General features: G+C 40.9%; 1 protein-coding gene and 1 long non-coding RNA gene across 2 annotated transcripts in view; one reads left to right on the top strand and one right to left on the bottom strand.

Annotated features, from left to right (window-relative positions):
• The window catches only part of LOC138116982 (uncharacterized), a 157,583-nt gene that overhangs the window by 64,045 nt on the left and 76,486 nt on the right, over positions 1-17,052 (bottom strand). The gene's annotated exons all lie outside the window — the stretch shown is intronic.
• Positions 1,415-4,399, top strand: UQCRFS1 (ubiquinol-cytochrome c reductase, Rieske iron-sulfur polypeptide 1). Its single transcript, XM_069026884.1, has 2 exons — positions 1,415-1,667; positions 3,626-4,399. The coding sequence occupies exons 1-2, from the start codon at positions 1,457-1,459 to the stop codon at positions 4,234-4,236; spliced, it is 822 nt and encodes a 273-aa protein (XP_068882985.1). The 5' UTR covers positions 1,415-1,456; the 3' UTR covers positions 4,237-4,399.

Below are 17,052 nucleotides of genomic sequence, written 5' to 3'. Positions count from 1 at the left end.
AGTTCTTCATACAGCCAATATGAACCACTAAAGCTTCACAGCCTTGCATGAATGGACTGGGCTGGGTAGCTGGGAAATTGTTATATTTTTAGAGAATAGTTCAGCTGAAATGTCTTCAAATATATTTCTGTGTTAAGTTTATCCTACGTTTTGGGAAATTTTCAGAAGCTTAAATTGGTAAAAGGGTTGACTGAAACAGGTATGCATCCACCAGTGTATCCATCTGTACAGAACTACATCTAACCATTGGAAGCTGTAACAAGTCAAGCATAAGACTACTATTATAAAGTAAAATAAATTTAAGGAAAAAAACTAAAAAACTAAAAAAGAACTATAACAAACCACCAAAGAAATCTACAGATATTTATTTACTAGTGCCAGTCATTAGTGGAAGGGGGGCTCTCTTCTTTAGCCCCAAGAGCTGTATCTATGTAATACATCTATGTGATATATCTACTGTCCCCTTAGCCTTACAATTAACCCCCGCCCCCAGAACAGCCCCTGGAGTGGATTCGGTTGTTGTCAACGTGCTTTACATTTTCAAACTGGAAGTAAAATCTATTCCTCAACCAATTTCCTAAGACAAGCTGAAAAAAATTAATCTTTTCCCAATTTGAAACTAATCCAGGACTACCTAAGACAAAAAAAAAAAAATTAGATTACTAAGCTAAGGAAGAAAGAAAAAAGAAACAAAAGGCGCAAAAATCATGCACTGCACAAGAAATGGAAGAAATAATAAAGGGTATGTATTATCCTAGAAGTGACACACTTCTAAGCATTGTTTTTACACAGCTCAAAATCACATCCTAAGAACAGCAAGGAAAAAAATCACTAATTCCTTCAAGGTGTTTTGGGGTCACATGGGTGTGTTTAAATGGATCGGTGTCCTGCAGCAGAGGCACGGGAGCGCTCACGGGTCCCCACAGCGCTTCACAAACCCTTCCCCGAAGTGTTCCAGCCTGGCCTCAGCTCTCTAGCGGGGATCAATCAGCACAGTGCAGTGTGGGACGGCCCTACAACACACGGAGAGCCCCTCCAAAGCGTTACACAGAAACACCGCAAAGGGGAACTGCGCCAAAACAGAACAAGGGTACGCTGAAAGAAAGGAGAAAGAGAAGAGAAGGGAAGGAAGGGAAGGGAAGGGAAGGGAAGGGAAGGGAAGGGAAGGGAAGGGAAGGGAAGGGAAGGGAAGGGAAGGGAAGGGAAGGGAAGGGAAGGGAAGGGAAGGGAAAAAATAGGGGAAAAAAGGGGAGGGGTTGGGGGAGAAAAGGAAAAAAAAACAAAAAGAAAAAGCAGCTCTCAAAGCCCTTTATTGAGCACGCTCCCCTCAGGGCACCCGCCTCCGCGGCTGCGTCACCCCCGCGCGCCGGCGCGTGACGTCACCCCGCGCGAGACCGCGGCGCCGTGACGCGTCGGGGCGCGCGCCGGCCGGGAAGGTCGCCGGGGGGACGCCGCCATGCTGTCCGTGGCCGCCCGCGCCGGGCCCTTCGCGCCCTTCGTGTCCGCCGCGGCCCACGCCGTGCCCGGCCCGCTCCGCCCGCTGGCCCCGGCGGCCGCGCACCGGGAACAGAAGGTGCCGCTGGACCCGAAGCGGCCCGTGCTCTGCCGGGAGTCCCTGAGCGGCCGCGCCGCCCGCGGGGGGCTCGTCGCCAGCGCCAGCCTGAACGGTGCGGGCCGGGGGAGCGGCGGGGCGGGCGGGGGGAGCCGCGGGCACAGCGCGGGCCCTGCCAGCCCTCCCGGGCACCGCCCGGCCCGGCCCGGCCCAGCGGGCGGGGGAGCAGAGCCGGGAAGGAGAGCGGGCGGGCGGGCTGCGGGGGCTTGGGCCGTGTGGGGTTTTTACATGTTTGATTCAGTTGTCACCGGTGCAGTCGCTCGCACTTACAACTACAGAGCTTGTTCAAGGGCACTTACATGGCAGCTTCCTTTCGATGACTCACAGAATGGGGCAGGCTGGAAAGGACCACAGTGGGTCATCTCTCTGCCCAAACAGGGTCAGCCCAGGGCACAGGATTGCGTCTAGGCGGTTCTAGAGTATCTCCGTTGAGCAAGATATCTCAGGTTATCGTTATTTTACCATTGAGAAATGCAGCTAAATTCTGTCATTCGGGGAGGTTTCTAATTGTGGGCACCAGAGTAGAGGGGTGCAGTGAGAACACACGGTGTGTTTTACCCTGTGGTACCCCCAGGTCGGGAAAGCATCAGCCAGGGAGTGATCCCGAGGTGTTCTTTAGAACCCGACCTCTGCCCCAGGGGCTGTGGCTCTCCCTGACACTGATTTGCAGTTCCTGGAGAACTGGTGCCCGGCTCTGCAGCTGTCACTGACGGAACACTCTGCTTCAGAACAGTACAGAATGCACACGTTTAATTCTGGGAGGGCAGTGCCGTGCAGAAGATGCTCTGTAGCAATTGGAGCTATGTACTTCACCTGACCCTCAGCTGTAAAGGGTTTGTTCAGGTGGAAATTCTACAAATGTGTAACTGATGTAGCTGACACTTATCCATGCTCTGTGTTTCAATTAACATCAAACATGCTTTTCACTGAGTATAGCGAATTTTTAGAAATTAATCATATTACTTGTTCCTAAATGCTTTAAGTCTTCATACTGGAGTAACTTAGGATGGAGTACTACCTCAGAATTTTAATTTTCAGTTTAATTTCTTTGCAGTTAAAATCCTATAGGAAATACCTTCTCAGTACTGAGTTACATGTAAATAAACGTAACTATTTTCCCCACTGTATTGCATCTAAATCCCTGGGAATTAAACTTATAAGTACTTGAGACATCTCTTAATTTTCTGCCAACTCCTAGAAAATATAAGGACTAAATAATACTCTTCCAAGTAACAGGTTGCACTTTGGCAAGCGACATGTTCTGTCATTGCCACGTTCTTTTCTTTAGCTTATCGATTTTCAGTGGGGGAAGCAGCTTTCTTTTGCTGGAGAAACTCATGGGAGACCTTTTAGTTATCCTTCATATCCTGTTACTTGAGCACAGAGGTTTGATGTGGGAATCCCACTTGAAACTGGATAGTTATTAGCTTTATCCCTAAATCTTCTAAAAAGCAAGCCTGGGGACTGCAGGTTTAAAAATTATTTACTGTGGCTTTTAGCTTGGACAACAATTTAATAATGAAAGAGGATGCCTGATAATTTTAAAAAGGCTTAACCACACACTTAATATTATTACAGGCGTAGAAGTTACTTCAGACAAAAGACAGCACAAAAGTGTTACACTGCAGATGTGCAAACTTCACTATATCATTTTTCTTCTTAGCAGCTCTTTACAGGGAAGCATTTGAATGCAATACAGATCTGCCTTTTCTGAGCTAGTCATGGTATTCTGCAGGAGTTTTTTCTTGAAATATACTGAAAAAACAGTTCATTTATTTTTCAAATAATAGGGAAACCAGTTTCATAGATCACCTGTTAATCTACCAAAAATTTCCTCTGAAAGCCATTTTCATACAACTTAAAATCGAAATGCTTAATTAACGGAATCCTACCCAGCCTTTGGAATGACTTTTCCCCATTATTCTAAAAATGCCACTTAAAAAGTATAATGTGAAATGTATTACACTGTGTTTTACCTGGAAGTGGTGTCATTTGCTGTCCTTTTCCGTTCAGCCCCTGCCAGCGTTCGCTGTGTCCATAACGACGTCGCGGTCCCCGACTTCTCTGCCTATCGCCGCCAGGATGTGCAAGATGCCAACGCATCTTCCCAAGGCAGCAGTGATTCCAGGAAAGGGTTCTCCTACCTGATGACTGCAGCGACAGGTGTAGCAACTGCCTATGTTGCCAAGAATGTTGTCACCCAGTTTATTTCCAGCCTGAGTGCCTCTGCTGATGTGCTGGCCTTGTCAAAGATTGAGATCAAGCTGTCTGACATTCCAGAAGGCAAGAACATGGCTTTCAAGTGGAGAGGGAAGCCCCTTTTCGTGCGTCACAGAACCCAGGCAGAGATTAGTCAGGAAGCTGAAGTTGATCTGTCTCAACTGAGGGATCCACAGCACGACTTAGACAGAGTGAAGAAGCCCGAGTGGGTGATCCTGGTGGGTGTGTGCACTCACCTGGGCTGTGTCCCCATCGCCAACTCCGGGGATTTTGGTGGGTACTACTGCCCCTGCCACGGCTCCCACTATGACGCCTCTGGCAGAATCAGGAAAGGCCCAGCTCCCTTAAACCTCGAGGTCCCAGATTACCAGTTTGTTGGGGATGACATGGTGGTGGTTGGCTGAGAGACACGGTGCCTGCTCACCTCCATGTTCCTGGGAATGTACACCAGAAGGGTTAACTGAGGCATACTGTAAAAAACCAGATGAAATTAGCTGTCTAGATTCTCGACCAGAACTATGCTGAATACTGTGTTCAATTTCAATAAAAACTTGGAGTGAGCACTTAGTTCCTGACTTACGATAAAGTGTATTTCTTTGTGCACAGATTTCTAGTGTGTCCCGTCGAGGAGATGCTACAGCAGACCCAGAACACAGAGCCCTCCTGAAGGGCTGCTGATTCAAGGTAGACACTGAGCTACAAAGCCACAAAGAGATCTTTTAGCCAGCACTGGTCGTGCCAATACAGCACAGAGCTGGTGCTTCACTGGGTGCAGAGCAGGAGGAGAAACAAGGTTTGCTGTTTCTAGAACAAAGCAAAAAAACACCACTTGTCCTGTACTTCGTGTTTCCTTCCCACTCTTTACCACTGGCTGAAAATACTTCTGTCCTGCACTGCACTGATGTGCTCCCTCAGTTGCAAAACAGAATCCTTGGAAACTACAGAAAAGTACAACAGAATTTTCAATATACAAATAATACAAGCCTATTCCCAATAAAATAGTAAAATAACTCAAACTGGATTGCTAGAATTAAGCAGTATTAACCAGAGACTACAGTGTGGTGTGACATAATGCTGCTCTGTGGATACACTGAGGGAGAATTCTGTCTGACACCAGTTTTACAATAGAGGTGTCATTCATTTCAGGGAGTCTGTCACAACATATGCAAGTAGCAGTCAGTAAAAATTGAAAACCATTGTGTCCAGCCTGTTTGGTGAACAACTCACATCCTATGTACATGCAAATATTAACTCTAAAGTATATTTTTATTTGTGCCTCATGAAAGAAGAAGAGATGAGATTGCTTTCTCCCTCTTGTTTTCAAATGGGTCCAGACAACACAAAGCTCCTGTAGCTGAAGCAAAGGGACAAGTCAAGAAAGGGTGTGTTGCCCCTCTTACAACAAACTCAGGAAGTTGTAAGGTGTATGTGGTTCAGCCAAGGCCCCTAGTTCAGGCAGGTGAAGTTAAAGGCCAATCCTGCATAAAGACACAGATTCTAAGTCTGACTTGGATCCCACAAAGCCCACCCAGAGGAGCCCTTCATGACCACCAAGGAGCCAGGGCTGGGTGGGTGGTTACGGTGGAGACTTGGAGCCATAGTGCAGCATTCCCTTAAATCCCAGTTCTGCCTCTCACTCGGCATCCCCAGAGACGGCCAGAGTCTGGTGGGTTCTAGAGGGGACCGTGCCATGAGAAACAAGGGCAATAACTAAGAAATGTCAACCAGCAGCTCTGTTTAACATTTCTCTGCCTTAGGTGTTTGTGTTTTAGAGGGAAGTTTTTTATTTTCTACGTATCTAGAAATTTAGCAAAACAGCAGTAACTGAGAAGTCAGACAAAACTGATAAACTTCTGGTGAACGAGGAAATGTCATCAAGAGAAATGTGGATTTGGAGACACTTCCATCTCCAGCCCCAGCCCCTGCTAATACAGTGCCTTGAGGTGCTCATCAGTCCAGGGCTGGTAGCAGCAGCACAGCCAGGAGCAGCTTGCTCATTCCACCCCACTGGATGTATTGCCATCATTTGTTGTAGTGCTTGCAATGAGAGGAGGAAAAGGGGACCCTGAGGACTTCAGCAAGGTTCACTGTATTTAGAAAACTTGCATAGGAATTGTAAAAGGACAGAAGTTGTGACACATATCAGTCCCTTAGGTAAACAGCTGTATTAATATTAAATTTTCAAAATTAATGATGCTTCAATTTATTAAAGCCTTCATTTATATTTTGTGCCTATTAAAATACATAATGCTATAATCCTATTTGTAAGCAGCTAGAATAATAGAAGGTGATAAGTAATAGCCTCCATGGATTTATCAGGAACTAATCAAGTCAATGCAATCACATTTGTTGCTATAATAGGATAACAGGCCTTGGATATTAGCAGTAGCTGACAAAGTTTTAAGTAAGATTTTTACACCATCTCACAAAACGTTCTCGTGTCTATTAAGGAACCTGATATAAATTGGAGTATTGTAGAGAACAACTGTTTCCAAAGCAGTGCTGATGGATGAACTACCAGCAATTCCCTGTTGGAGCAAGGAGTTGTGCTGTGAGGAGCTCAGTGAGAACCTGTGAGTCCAGCACTGCCCAGTACGTTTGTTAATCAACTGTCAGAGAATGAGCTTTGTAAAGCTGCATATGGTGGTAAACTGGGTACAACTGGAAACTTTGATGCAAAAAGGATTAGAATTAAAAATAACCTGGACAAATAATGCCCTACAAAGCCAGCATGTGTTGTGATAGAAATTAACAGCTAGGGAGCAGGTCTACAGAAAAGGATCTGGGATACCCATGAAAACAAGAACGGATGGTTTGTAACAATCTTAATGCATCAAACGTTAAAATAACTTTAAAGATTAAAGTCTGTGGAGATAAATTATAATGTTAAAATGAATTAAATTCTTGATAGAGGAACAGGAGAAGCTGAGGGACTGGACAAGTTAATGAAGGAAATTAATGACTAATTACAAGACATTCCTCTGGTCAGAAAGTTGCAAGAGAGCAAAAATTTGAGGGAAATACCACTGAATGCATGTGTTATGCTGAATTCTTTTTTAAGTGTTAGTTTGTAGCCACTGTTAGAGATAGGTCGCTGAGCTATTTGGGCTTTTTTCTGACTCATTAGAGTCGTTCTTGTGTTGTTTAACGTGCTGCAGCACATTATAACTTGGTTTGCTTAAAGAGACACACTACTGTTGGCATTTATTGTCCTAGCACTGCTGGCAACCAGCCTGTGTCACAACTGTGACAGATTTTCTTCATTAACTGTTTAGGATTATAACATTTTAGTAGCCTCAAGACATAAATTATGACATTACCTTGTTCTAGCAATGCATAATCAAAATGTAATGTACCACATTGTTTACTAAATGCATTTTTTTCCCCCTATGCCATTAGAAATTTAAAATGAGCAATTCTGTAATTAAAGGACATTAGAAATGCATATGTTTGTTGGCTTTACCCAACTGTTACAGGGGCTTGGAAAGTGAGACAAGAGGAAGATGTCTTTTTTAGAGAATTAGCAGAAGAAGAGTCCCATATCTAACAGAGTACTGATGGCTGATGTCTTTTGCCAGTCAGTCAAAGAACTGGCAACTGTACAATGACTTCATCTTCTCCCTCGCCAAGCAGAAGTTACACTTACAGAGGCAGAGCTGGGATCAGAAGGTAATCAGTACAAATGAAAGAGTCTTGCTTCTGGACTTAGGACAAGCCTGTATTTGAGTTATCTCTAGTAAAAATTCTACTGAAAAAATCACCTTTAGCAAAAATTCTACAGTAAAAATCACCAATATGCAGGTTCTGTGCACAGCTTTCTGCAAGCAATCTAATTAATGGTGGTGTTGGACTGAATGGTTCACTCCCACCATGTAACACAGTAAGAGAACCCCAAATACTCCTCAGTGTCATCATATGATTTACATGTAATTGCAATACACAGAGTAAGAATAAATAAGGTTGGAAAAGACCTCTAAGATAATACCAGCTTCTAGTTCCTATCACAAAGTGCCAGCTTCCTGCAAAAATCTATTGGTTTGCACAGCCCCAGGACTAGCTTGTGGTTAGAGATTCAGCAGCCTTTATGTCCAGAGCCCATCAACCTAGAAATAGTGTTTTTCTTAATTAATCCAGCATTTTTTCTACAAAGGAAGCGTAAATGTCTTCCAAGATAACTCGAGTCAGCATGAAATGAAGCTGCTGCAATCGAAGCACAGCACACAGGAGGAGGCACAACATCCTACAGGTGCTGTGGTAGACTAATGCCTCATTTAAATACTAAACTGAACAGTGCTGTGGAGCTTCAGAGGCAAAATAAATGCCCCATGAACAGTAATGAATTACAATTTCCCAATTGCCAAAGCCCCACTGAGCACAGAATGGTCAGAGGCACAGTCTACCTTTGGGCAGAAAAGATTCAGCAACCTATGAACAAAAATCTCTTGAATCTGTGACTGCATTCTTCCCATCATGTTCATGATATTTTAAGTCATTTTCCCTTCCATTTACCTTCCACAAAGCTCAGAGGCAGCAGAAATTGCCTCATTCTGCGATTTTTAGCTGTCTTTCATTCATTGTCAGTCTTAGCAGTATATTTCTCCCAGGTGAGATATAATCTATTAACATTTTTGGCAGCTTCTTGTGTGTTGCTTTTTCACTATCTCTACCCAAGTAAACTTTAATGGAATTCTTTTTAGCTAAAATGTATTTGTTTGGACAATACAAAACAGTTTTCTCCACTTTCTTCTGTAATTAGTTTTATCACTACCAGGGGAAAACAAAAAATTCTGAACACTACATATTTGGTCCCTATCTTATATTCTTTGGACATAGTTAAAAAACAATTCTTGTGCATCTTTTCAAAATAGCTACATTTATCTGTTCTTTTTATTTTGACATAAATTACAGCAATTAAATAATACTGAAGTCCTTGATGAAAATTATCTTTAGCAACTCATTTAACTTTCATCTCAGGATCTCAAAGTGCTATTCCCATTATCTTCTAAGCTGCCTCCCAGTTGCACTGCAGTGTGTATTCTGAATGACACACTCCTTTGAAGTCTAAATGATACAAAAAAGTCTTGGCTTAGGAATGTTTTCGACAACTAATTGTAGTTTTTGATAAAACTCTTCCAACTCTGTAAGAACATACATCTCAGTGTTTTCATTATTCTTGTTTCATATTTTATATAGAGCGATATTAGCTCGTCACTCACTTGTCTCCAATCTCTGACTCCCCAGAGTAGAGTAACTACAGCAATTTCATGTGCACTATAATTTACTTCTCTTTCAGCTATGTACTAATCTTTGATATATCCAACTCATTCCACCAGGTGGTTATACTTGTACACATCCTTCAGATGTGTTGGTTTGAAGTCAGATTTCCTTTCAGCTGTGAAAGGCAATTCAGGTATAACACAGCCTCTATCTGGACACAACTCTTAAGTACCCTAGGGAAGCTCTTGTCCTTTCCCCCATGGCCATTTTTAAGCCCAGAAGAATGACACCGACTGACTGGCAAGGAATGGCAATACCTGGAATACAATTCCTTGTAGAACAGCACAGGTAATTTTAGAACACATTAAGGTGATGTGGGGCACCACTGTACAGGCTCTGTAGTTCATATACTCTGTACATTTGTCACAGACTCGCACCAAGACATTTGATCGGTGATTGACCTGAATTTAAATTCTTTTAAACTCCTGTTCAATGCAGTACAAATCAGAGGAGAACATTAAAGCAAGAAAAGTAATTGACAGAAATCTTAAAGACATATGTTAGAAGTAGACTGTGCTTTCTGCCAGCACAGTATTTAACACCATCCCCTTTCTCAGCTTGTAAATTGTAAATGGATGAGTCCTTCCTCACAGAGACGGAGAGCAAGTGGGTGGGAAGGTGCTGGGGAAGCATTTTAAAGTTCTGTGACTGCACAGGAACCTAACACTACACAAAAAAATGATCTTTTAAAGACATTTAAAGGAGCAGAGGAGAATGTTCTGGTATCAGGATGAAGTACCACTTAAGTCTTCCCAATGCACCATTTAGATCTTCTCCCAAATTAACAAAAAATAAAAGGGCAAAGAAGGGATAAAAAGCATACAGAGAAATCACCAAACTACAAAAGCAAAGCAAAAGAAAGGAAATGTGTATTCCACATGCTATCATTGCTTCAGAACATGGGGAAGGCAGAAAAATACAACAGAAGTTTCATGGAGGAAAAGTCCATCTGTGGATTTTGAACTCAAAGCTTCCTGCTCAATCTCTGGTCCAATAGAAGCCCAAAGCAGATGAGTGCTGGAAATCCAGAGAAAATACAGCTCTAGTCTTACATGTTTCTTTTTCTCTTTCCAAAACTATTTGCTGCTGGTTGATGCTGTAGAGAGGGCCAGCCATGACCTCAACACAGCTCTCGCTAGAAGCTCAGTGGCACTGGAAATTACCTTTCTCAGTGCCAATACTCTACCTTTCATTTTACAGTATCTATGGTGAAGCATCAGATTGCTGCAGATTTATTCAGGACTCTGAGTAAAGCACTCTCTATACAGTGGGTGGCAGTTACCAGTAACGTTGTTGTTGTTATCATTATTATTGCAGAAAAGCCTGTAGCATAAAAATGTTTATGGAGCCAAGGTTTAGGCAGACTGATTTCATATGTACCTCCTACACTAAAGATTCTCCACTGAATAAAAGCCACAATAATTCCATGATATGCTGGATCTGGAGGTTTTGAACAGCCACTGTAATGTCTCGCTTAGAGCCAAGCCAATTCCAGAGCAAATAGATATTCCATCTTCCAAATGAGACAGGAAGAACATCTCTCACAAGCAAAAATGTTTAAAACTTACATATAGACTTTTAAAACTTGCATATATTCTACGTTATTAGTATTTAGATGTTCTGTAATGATTGCTGTGGTCAATAAATATCTTTGGGCAAGGTAAGGATGATCTTGGATATATTCAAGAACTAAGGAGGAGCAGCAGCATAGGATCCTGTTTGGATTTGCATAAATTCATTTCTACTGTGCTCTTTAGCAAGAAAATAATGCTCTCATTTGATTAAAAACATTTGTTGATAATGTTACAGGGATGCACCATTTAATTACAAAAATTTACTAAGTTGGGTCTATGTTTTACAGAAGGTGTTTACGGAACTTATTAAATAAACTTTCCAATCCTGCAGTGCAGCACCAACCTCCAAATGAAGTGGGAACAAGACTTCATCAGGGAATGCAGATTTGTAGGAACTGGTCCATTATTTTGAACAAAAACAAAAAAAAAAGTATTTTTTAAACTATTCATTATTTAATCAAGCCTATTCACCTTAGAATGATTATCTACTTATTTAAATCTTGTTAATGCAGTTGTAATTTTTCAAGCATTTATGAAAATAAATCAAAAAACAGGTAAGCTATCTGGTTTTTATAAATAATATATTAAATTTTCTTCAAACAAAATAATTAATTCTGAACAGTAACACTGCATTATAAAACAATTCCCAATAAAACATTCTCTAATTATAATTCCAAAGCTCATATTATTTTTGAAACTTGTGTTGGCTATTTGATAGATAATAAAAGCAAATTCCTGTATGTTTTAATAACAGTTGTCAAATAACACCATAATGCCCAAATGATGACTTATCACAATGTATAATTCCCCATAAAAGCTAATTGACAATTGATTTTCTTAAACACTGAAAGAATTCATCATGATTAACACCACTACAATAAAATCCCAAGGAATTAGAAAAGATTTATCTCTATTTGAGCATTTCTGCAAATGTTAAGACTTCCTGAAGAGAATAAATAATAAAGGTAGGTTGGAAACACAACATCCTTCTTGTTCACAGACAGAATATGAATTGTGAGGATGTAACTAAGGGGATCAGTACTTTTTTGTAAGTGCATCATGGTTTATATGCACAGTTGGTGCATTTACTCTCAAGCCCTGTCAACACACTCAGCTCTGGGATCATCATGCTGCCAGCAAATCAGCAATAGAAACTGCGGGGGGGGAGCAAAAACATAAAAAAGAAGATAGTAATAATATGGAACACAAGAAGATGAACCCCACAGTAGCTATGCAGGTAATTTTTAGAGGTGGTTGATGTGAGCACAAGTGGGTGGATTTCAGGGTGGAGAGGAGCCAACAAGGAGGCCACAGTTCTGGCTAAGACCCACCCCCCACCCTGAAAACTGGATAATTGGAACAATAAATTTTTCCATGCCATATTAAATACAAAACAGGAGAGCTAGCAAACATGATGATTATGCATCAGCTTGTCTAAGGATCTTTAGGCAGTAATTAAAATAAAAAGACATTTGCCTGCAGTTCTGCAATGTCGTGGGGAGGGGCAATTTGTGTCCTTACTAAGCTTCAGTGGGGTTTTAATGGGAAACTTCAGTTTGTCACTGTGGGATCAGTCAGAAGGTACAAGTGGCACAGAGTGGAACAAAATAAATAAAAAGGTGAAAGGCTGTTGCTGTATGAACATGTGACAGTTTAAATAAGTTATGCACTCTCAAGAGCATTCTGTACAGCCCAGAGAAGCTGTGCCCAAGGGCAGGAGGATACCAGGCTGACTTTTAAGCTGCTTAAGCTTCTTTCTTATGCTTTAATACTAGAGGTGCCAGGGTCATTTGGACAATCCCTGTTCTATCCAAAATGTTCTAAGATCTTCCCTAGTATTTAATCACAAATCTTCTGCTTCACACTTTTTAGAGCATGTATTTCATTCCCAACTCCTGCAGCGACAACTTTCCTACAGTACAAGATTTTTGCATTTATTTGATTAAAAGTTAATCTAAATGAGAAAGGACGTTGCTTGTATTTACTGATAAGAAAAAAAAAAAAAGGCAAACAGCTCTGAAATTCTTCCCTCCGAGGGTGCTAGAACAGATTGCCCAGAGAAGCTGTGGCTGCCCCAGCCCTGGAAGTGTTCAAGGTCAGGTTGGACGCGGCTTGGAGCAACCTGGGATAGTGGAAGGCATCCCTGCTTATGGAAGGGGCTGAAACTGGACAATCTTTAAGGTCCCTTCCAACCCAAACCATTCTATCCCTGCGTGATTCTATGACTGAAATGATCAGCTGAGTCATATGAACTAGAGCAGTTTTAAGAGATATGTCTCAGTTCAGTAAAACTATATTAAATTAAAGAGGAAGGTCAGATAAAAATCTCTACCTAATTAATCCATTTGCTTTTCTCAAGGTTTTACCACATGCAAACAACTAAACATCAGTTTTAAAATGTCATTTGTTTTCCTTATACACAGAAAGAATGATATCAGTTCAAACAGAGCACAGAACTAAGCCAGGCTGCTCAGGGCTGAGAAGCCACATTCCACATTGTAATGCACAGTCAGTCAATACATTATGTATATGAAGCAACCAAAGTAAGCCTTAGCCAAAACAACAGCAACAAAAACAACCCCCACCAAACGTAAACCATACTGGTAAAATAAACTATTCAATTACTGAATGAAACCATTTGCAGTGAGCAATTTTGAGATAATAGGCTGAAATGTAACAGAAAGCACACCATTGCCTGCTCAAAAGCTCTTCTGAAAGGAATGCTAAACTGACAATAACACAAACAAATACTAATCCATTTATTGTTCAATATTCCATAACAAACAGAATAGTCAGATCCCTTGGGAAAAGGTACAGAGCTTCGTATAACACACTAACTATAAACCCATAATCCTGTTTACTGTTTTCAATAAAACAAGAATATGAGAGCATTTGCTGAAATGGAAAGCCACACATCTCTGAGCTTTGTGTAAGTGGATAATGACAGCCAGACTTCTGACTTTGCCTCCCTGATCAGGAACTGCCTTCAGTATGAGAGTACTAAATAATCCATGCTAGTTAGCTCTTCTTTGCATGGACTTTTGCATCTGTCACCTCAGCTGAGGCAAATGATCCCTGGTTTAAATCTCTTTTATGGCAAATACTGGGAAAGGCTTAAAAAAGAACACAAAACCAAAGCCCAGCACGGTAAAGGATTTGCTTATGGATGTCACTGTCAGAAAACCATAGTGAGAAGAGCAATTCATTAGGTTCAGTTAAAAGGAAGCCAAACTCTGAAAACTATTTCCAGCCATGTAGAAAAATATTATCTATTTAGTACCAGTAGTCCTCATGTTTCAAATTAATTACCAAACTAAATTGGGAGAACAGTCTTTTCCATTAGCTGGGGAAAAAAAATTAAAAATCAGTAAAACAGCTTGCTGGGGTGCTTTCCTGCAATCCCCTTATTGGAATCAATGTACTGGTCTTGCTGGAAGTTCAGTGTGATTATCCATGGACAAAACAGCATCCTGGATTTACATTAAGTGATGTGCCAACTGCAGGTTGTTTGTGTCCACACAGGTAGTGAAGTCAGTCCTTTAACGTGAACATTGCCCATGTTACTCTTATGCTGAGAGGTGAATGTGTTTGCAAATAGGAATTTCTGCTTAAAGGACATGGGTGCATATTTTTCACAGGCGGATTTGTACCCTCTTGAAAAGAATCCAACCTGCTCTGTCACATGAATCACACACGTGAGGTCACACTGCTGCTTCCATACTGGATTGTGTTTTCATTGTTCTCTGTTTTTCTGGTTTTTTTTTCTGGCTATAATTAGAGTTAATCACATTTCAAAGTACCAAGATAATTATCTCCATGTCAAATTAGCTCTTTTCAAATTAAAGACTATTTCTGCTTAATTTTTCCCATCTTGAAAGAAAAGCAGTGATCCCCAGATCTTTTATGTCATTTCTTTATGAACATGAGGTTACGATAAACTTCTTTCTGAACCACTGCTTGAATGCAATTTATTTTACACAGCTTTGCATAATAAAATAGCATTTTAGATAACTTATTCAAAGGGCAGATAGTAATTCTCTGAAGATTTCATTAAATCACTCTTTTCATGTTAAATTAATGTGCCAAGTTAATTTTGGAATAAACAAACCAAGATCTTTAATTGCTTTGTGATAAATATATACTCTTTGCCTAGAATTTTATCATGTAGTTTTACATTTTTAAACTCCATATATTTGTGTGCATCTCAAAAGCCTTAAATTTATGTATTTACTGGTACACACAATAAGATTTATTTAATAAACTGGTAAATCCATGTTCGTATCAGACCTAAATTTATCTTTAATAATTATTTTGTATCCCATGTTTTCCGACAGCATGAATGACAAAGGGGGCTTCTTGGAAGAAGTCAGTTCTAAACAAATTGACATGGAAAACCTGAAGGACAATGATAAGCTATGACGAATGGGAACCAACAGCAAAAAATGCAGCTGCACAAGAGCAAGACAGAAAAACTCAACACTGAAGCCAGATTTGCTTTCCATCAGATTTCACATGCCCACTCCCCTCTTTTTCCCCCTTCAGTAAATGCACATGTGAGCTCTAAAACTGCACCAAGCAAAATACAGTTACTTGGAAATGAGCCTGGCTCGTGGTTGGAATTTCAGCAAAAGGTCCCCTGCAGTGTGCCCAGCCCCAGTGAGCGTCACTCAACCCTGCTGCCAGCACTGGGAGTCCTGAGACACTCCATGCCCCACTGCCACTGACTCATCCTGCAAGGGGCTCCTTTCAGCCCTTAGCACTGGGGAAACTAAACCTCCATCCACTAAATCTGGGGTTAGAAAGATAAGTATGCACTGCCAAGCAGTAATTAATGCAGCATCTTTAATAAGAGTGAGATTTTGATGAGCTTTGTCGGTACAAAATAAGCTGGCAGTCCAGCAACAATTATTTACAAATGCTCCTAACAAGGAAAAAGGTTTGAGATTTTAGAGCCAAAGGATACCTTTGACAGTCATCAGCAATTATTATTAGTGCTGTTAACAATGCAGTTGGATGCATATTTCACTTGATTTCTTGGCACTATTTCATGTTACTTTTAAAGGCTACAAAAATCCATTGCAATTCTAACATTTCACACTGATCTATCCAAGCATAATGTTGGAATTAGTGTTCTTGATGTTTTCGTTTGAAAAGGTTGTAAAACATTCTTGGGAGTTATTTCATTTTTTTTTATCTTTTCAAGAAAATTATACTCAGCTAGAATAAATTATTGCAGTTCTTCTGCTACCAGTGAACAACAATCTTATTTAGGGCAGTTTTTCAGCATATACTGGAGAAGGAACACCCAAGCTGAATTGTCATACGGACACCAACAGCACATTTGTAACTAGAATAATTAGTTATTTCACCGTTTTGTAGCTGAAAAGTTTCTAGTGAAACCTCTATAGGAAAAAAAGCAACATATGATACTTGCTTATATTTATGAAATTATTTTCGTGTAGAAAAACTGCCTGCTGGATTTATTCTTAGTAGCAATAAGGCCTAGGAGAGTTTCCTTTCCTTGTGCATCCATAATTCTCCAGCTGATTTCGCTGCAGGCTCTTGTGCCAAGTGGGGACACAAGGGTGCAATGCCCCCCAGTCAGGAGCACACGGAGGGAGACAGAATCTCATCATCATCCTCCCAAGATTTGTCACCATTCTTCTCCTACACCAGCCTTTTAGCAGCAAAACTATCCATCTTATTTCACTTTTCTGTGTGACAGTATTATGACAGATAGTGATTCCTCCCTCTCAGGAAAAAAAAAATTAAAAGCATGCCTAATTTTAAGCAAAGGCTTAAGACTCTCTAAATTCAAGAGCAGTAGAGCTCACCAAATCCAAACATTCACTAAACTAAAAACTCTACATAACCTAAACTTTACTGATAGTGAAGTAGCTGCCCAACTGCTTCACTGACTCAGGCTGAAGATACATGCACAGGGAGATCACAAATGATATCACCTTGGGTTTTTACACATATATTTGTACTTTTTTACTTTTACAAAAATAAACAAGTATTTCATAAAATCATAGAATGCTTTGAGCTGGAAGGGACCTTAAAGATCATCTAGTTCCAACCCCTCTGCTATGGGGAGGGACACTTCCCACTAGATTATGTTGTTCAAAGCCATAACTGAATATCCTTTGCCAAAATATTTCTTCTTTCCAGTGCTAGAAAAATGTGTAAGCACATTCAAAACCTGGGGATTGCATGAAAAAGCAAACCCAGCTTCTTCTGCATCCTCCACATACCAAAGCAGAGTGCACTCTAAGTGGAGTACACCTGTGGGAGTAGAGCTGATTCAGGTAAGTGCTCAAAGGGTTAAACCCCTGGTCCATTTTCAGTGGTTTAAAATTCTCATCTCAG

The sequence above is a fragment of the Aphelocoma coerulescens genome, chromosome 11 (assembly GCF_041296385.1).
Source record: "Aphelocoma coerulescens isolate FSJ_1873_10779 chromosome 11, UR_Acoe_1.0, whole genome shotgun sequence".
NCBI lineage: Eukaryota > Metazoa > Chordata > Aves > Passeriformes > Corvidae > Aphelocoma > Aphelocoma coerulescens.
This window is presented reverse-complemented; position numbering and strand designations above follow the sequence as displayed.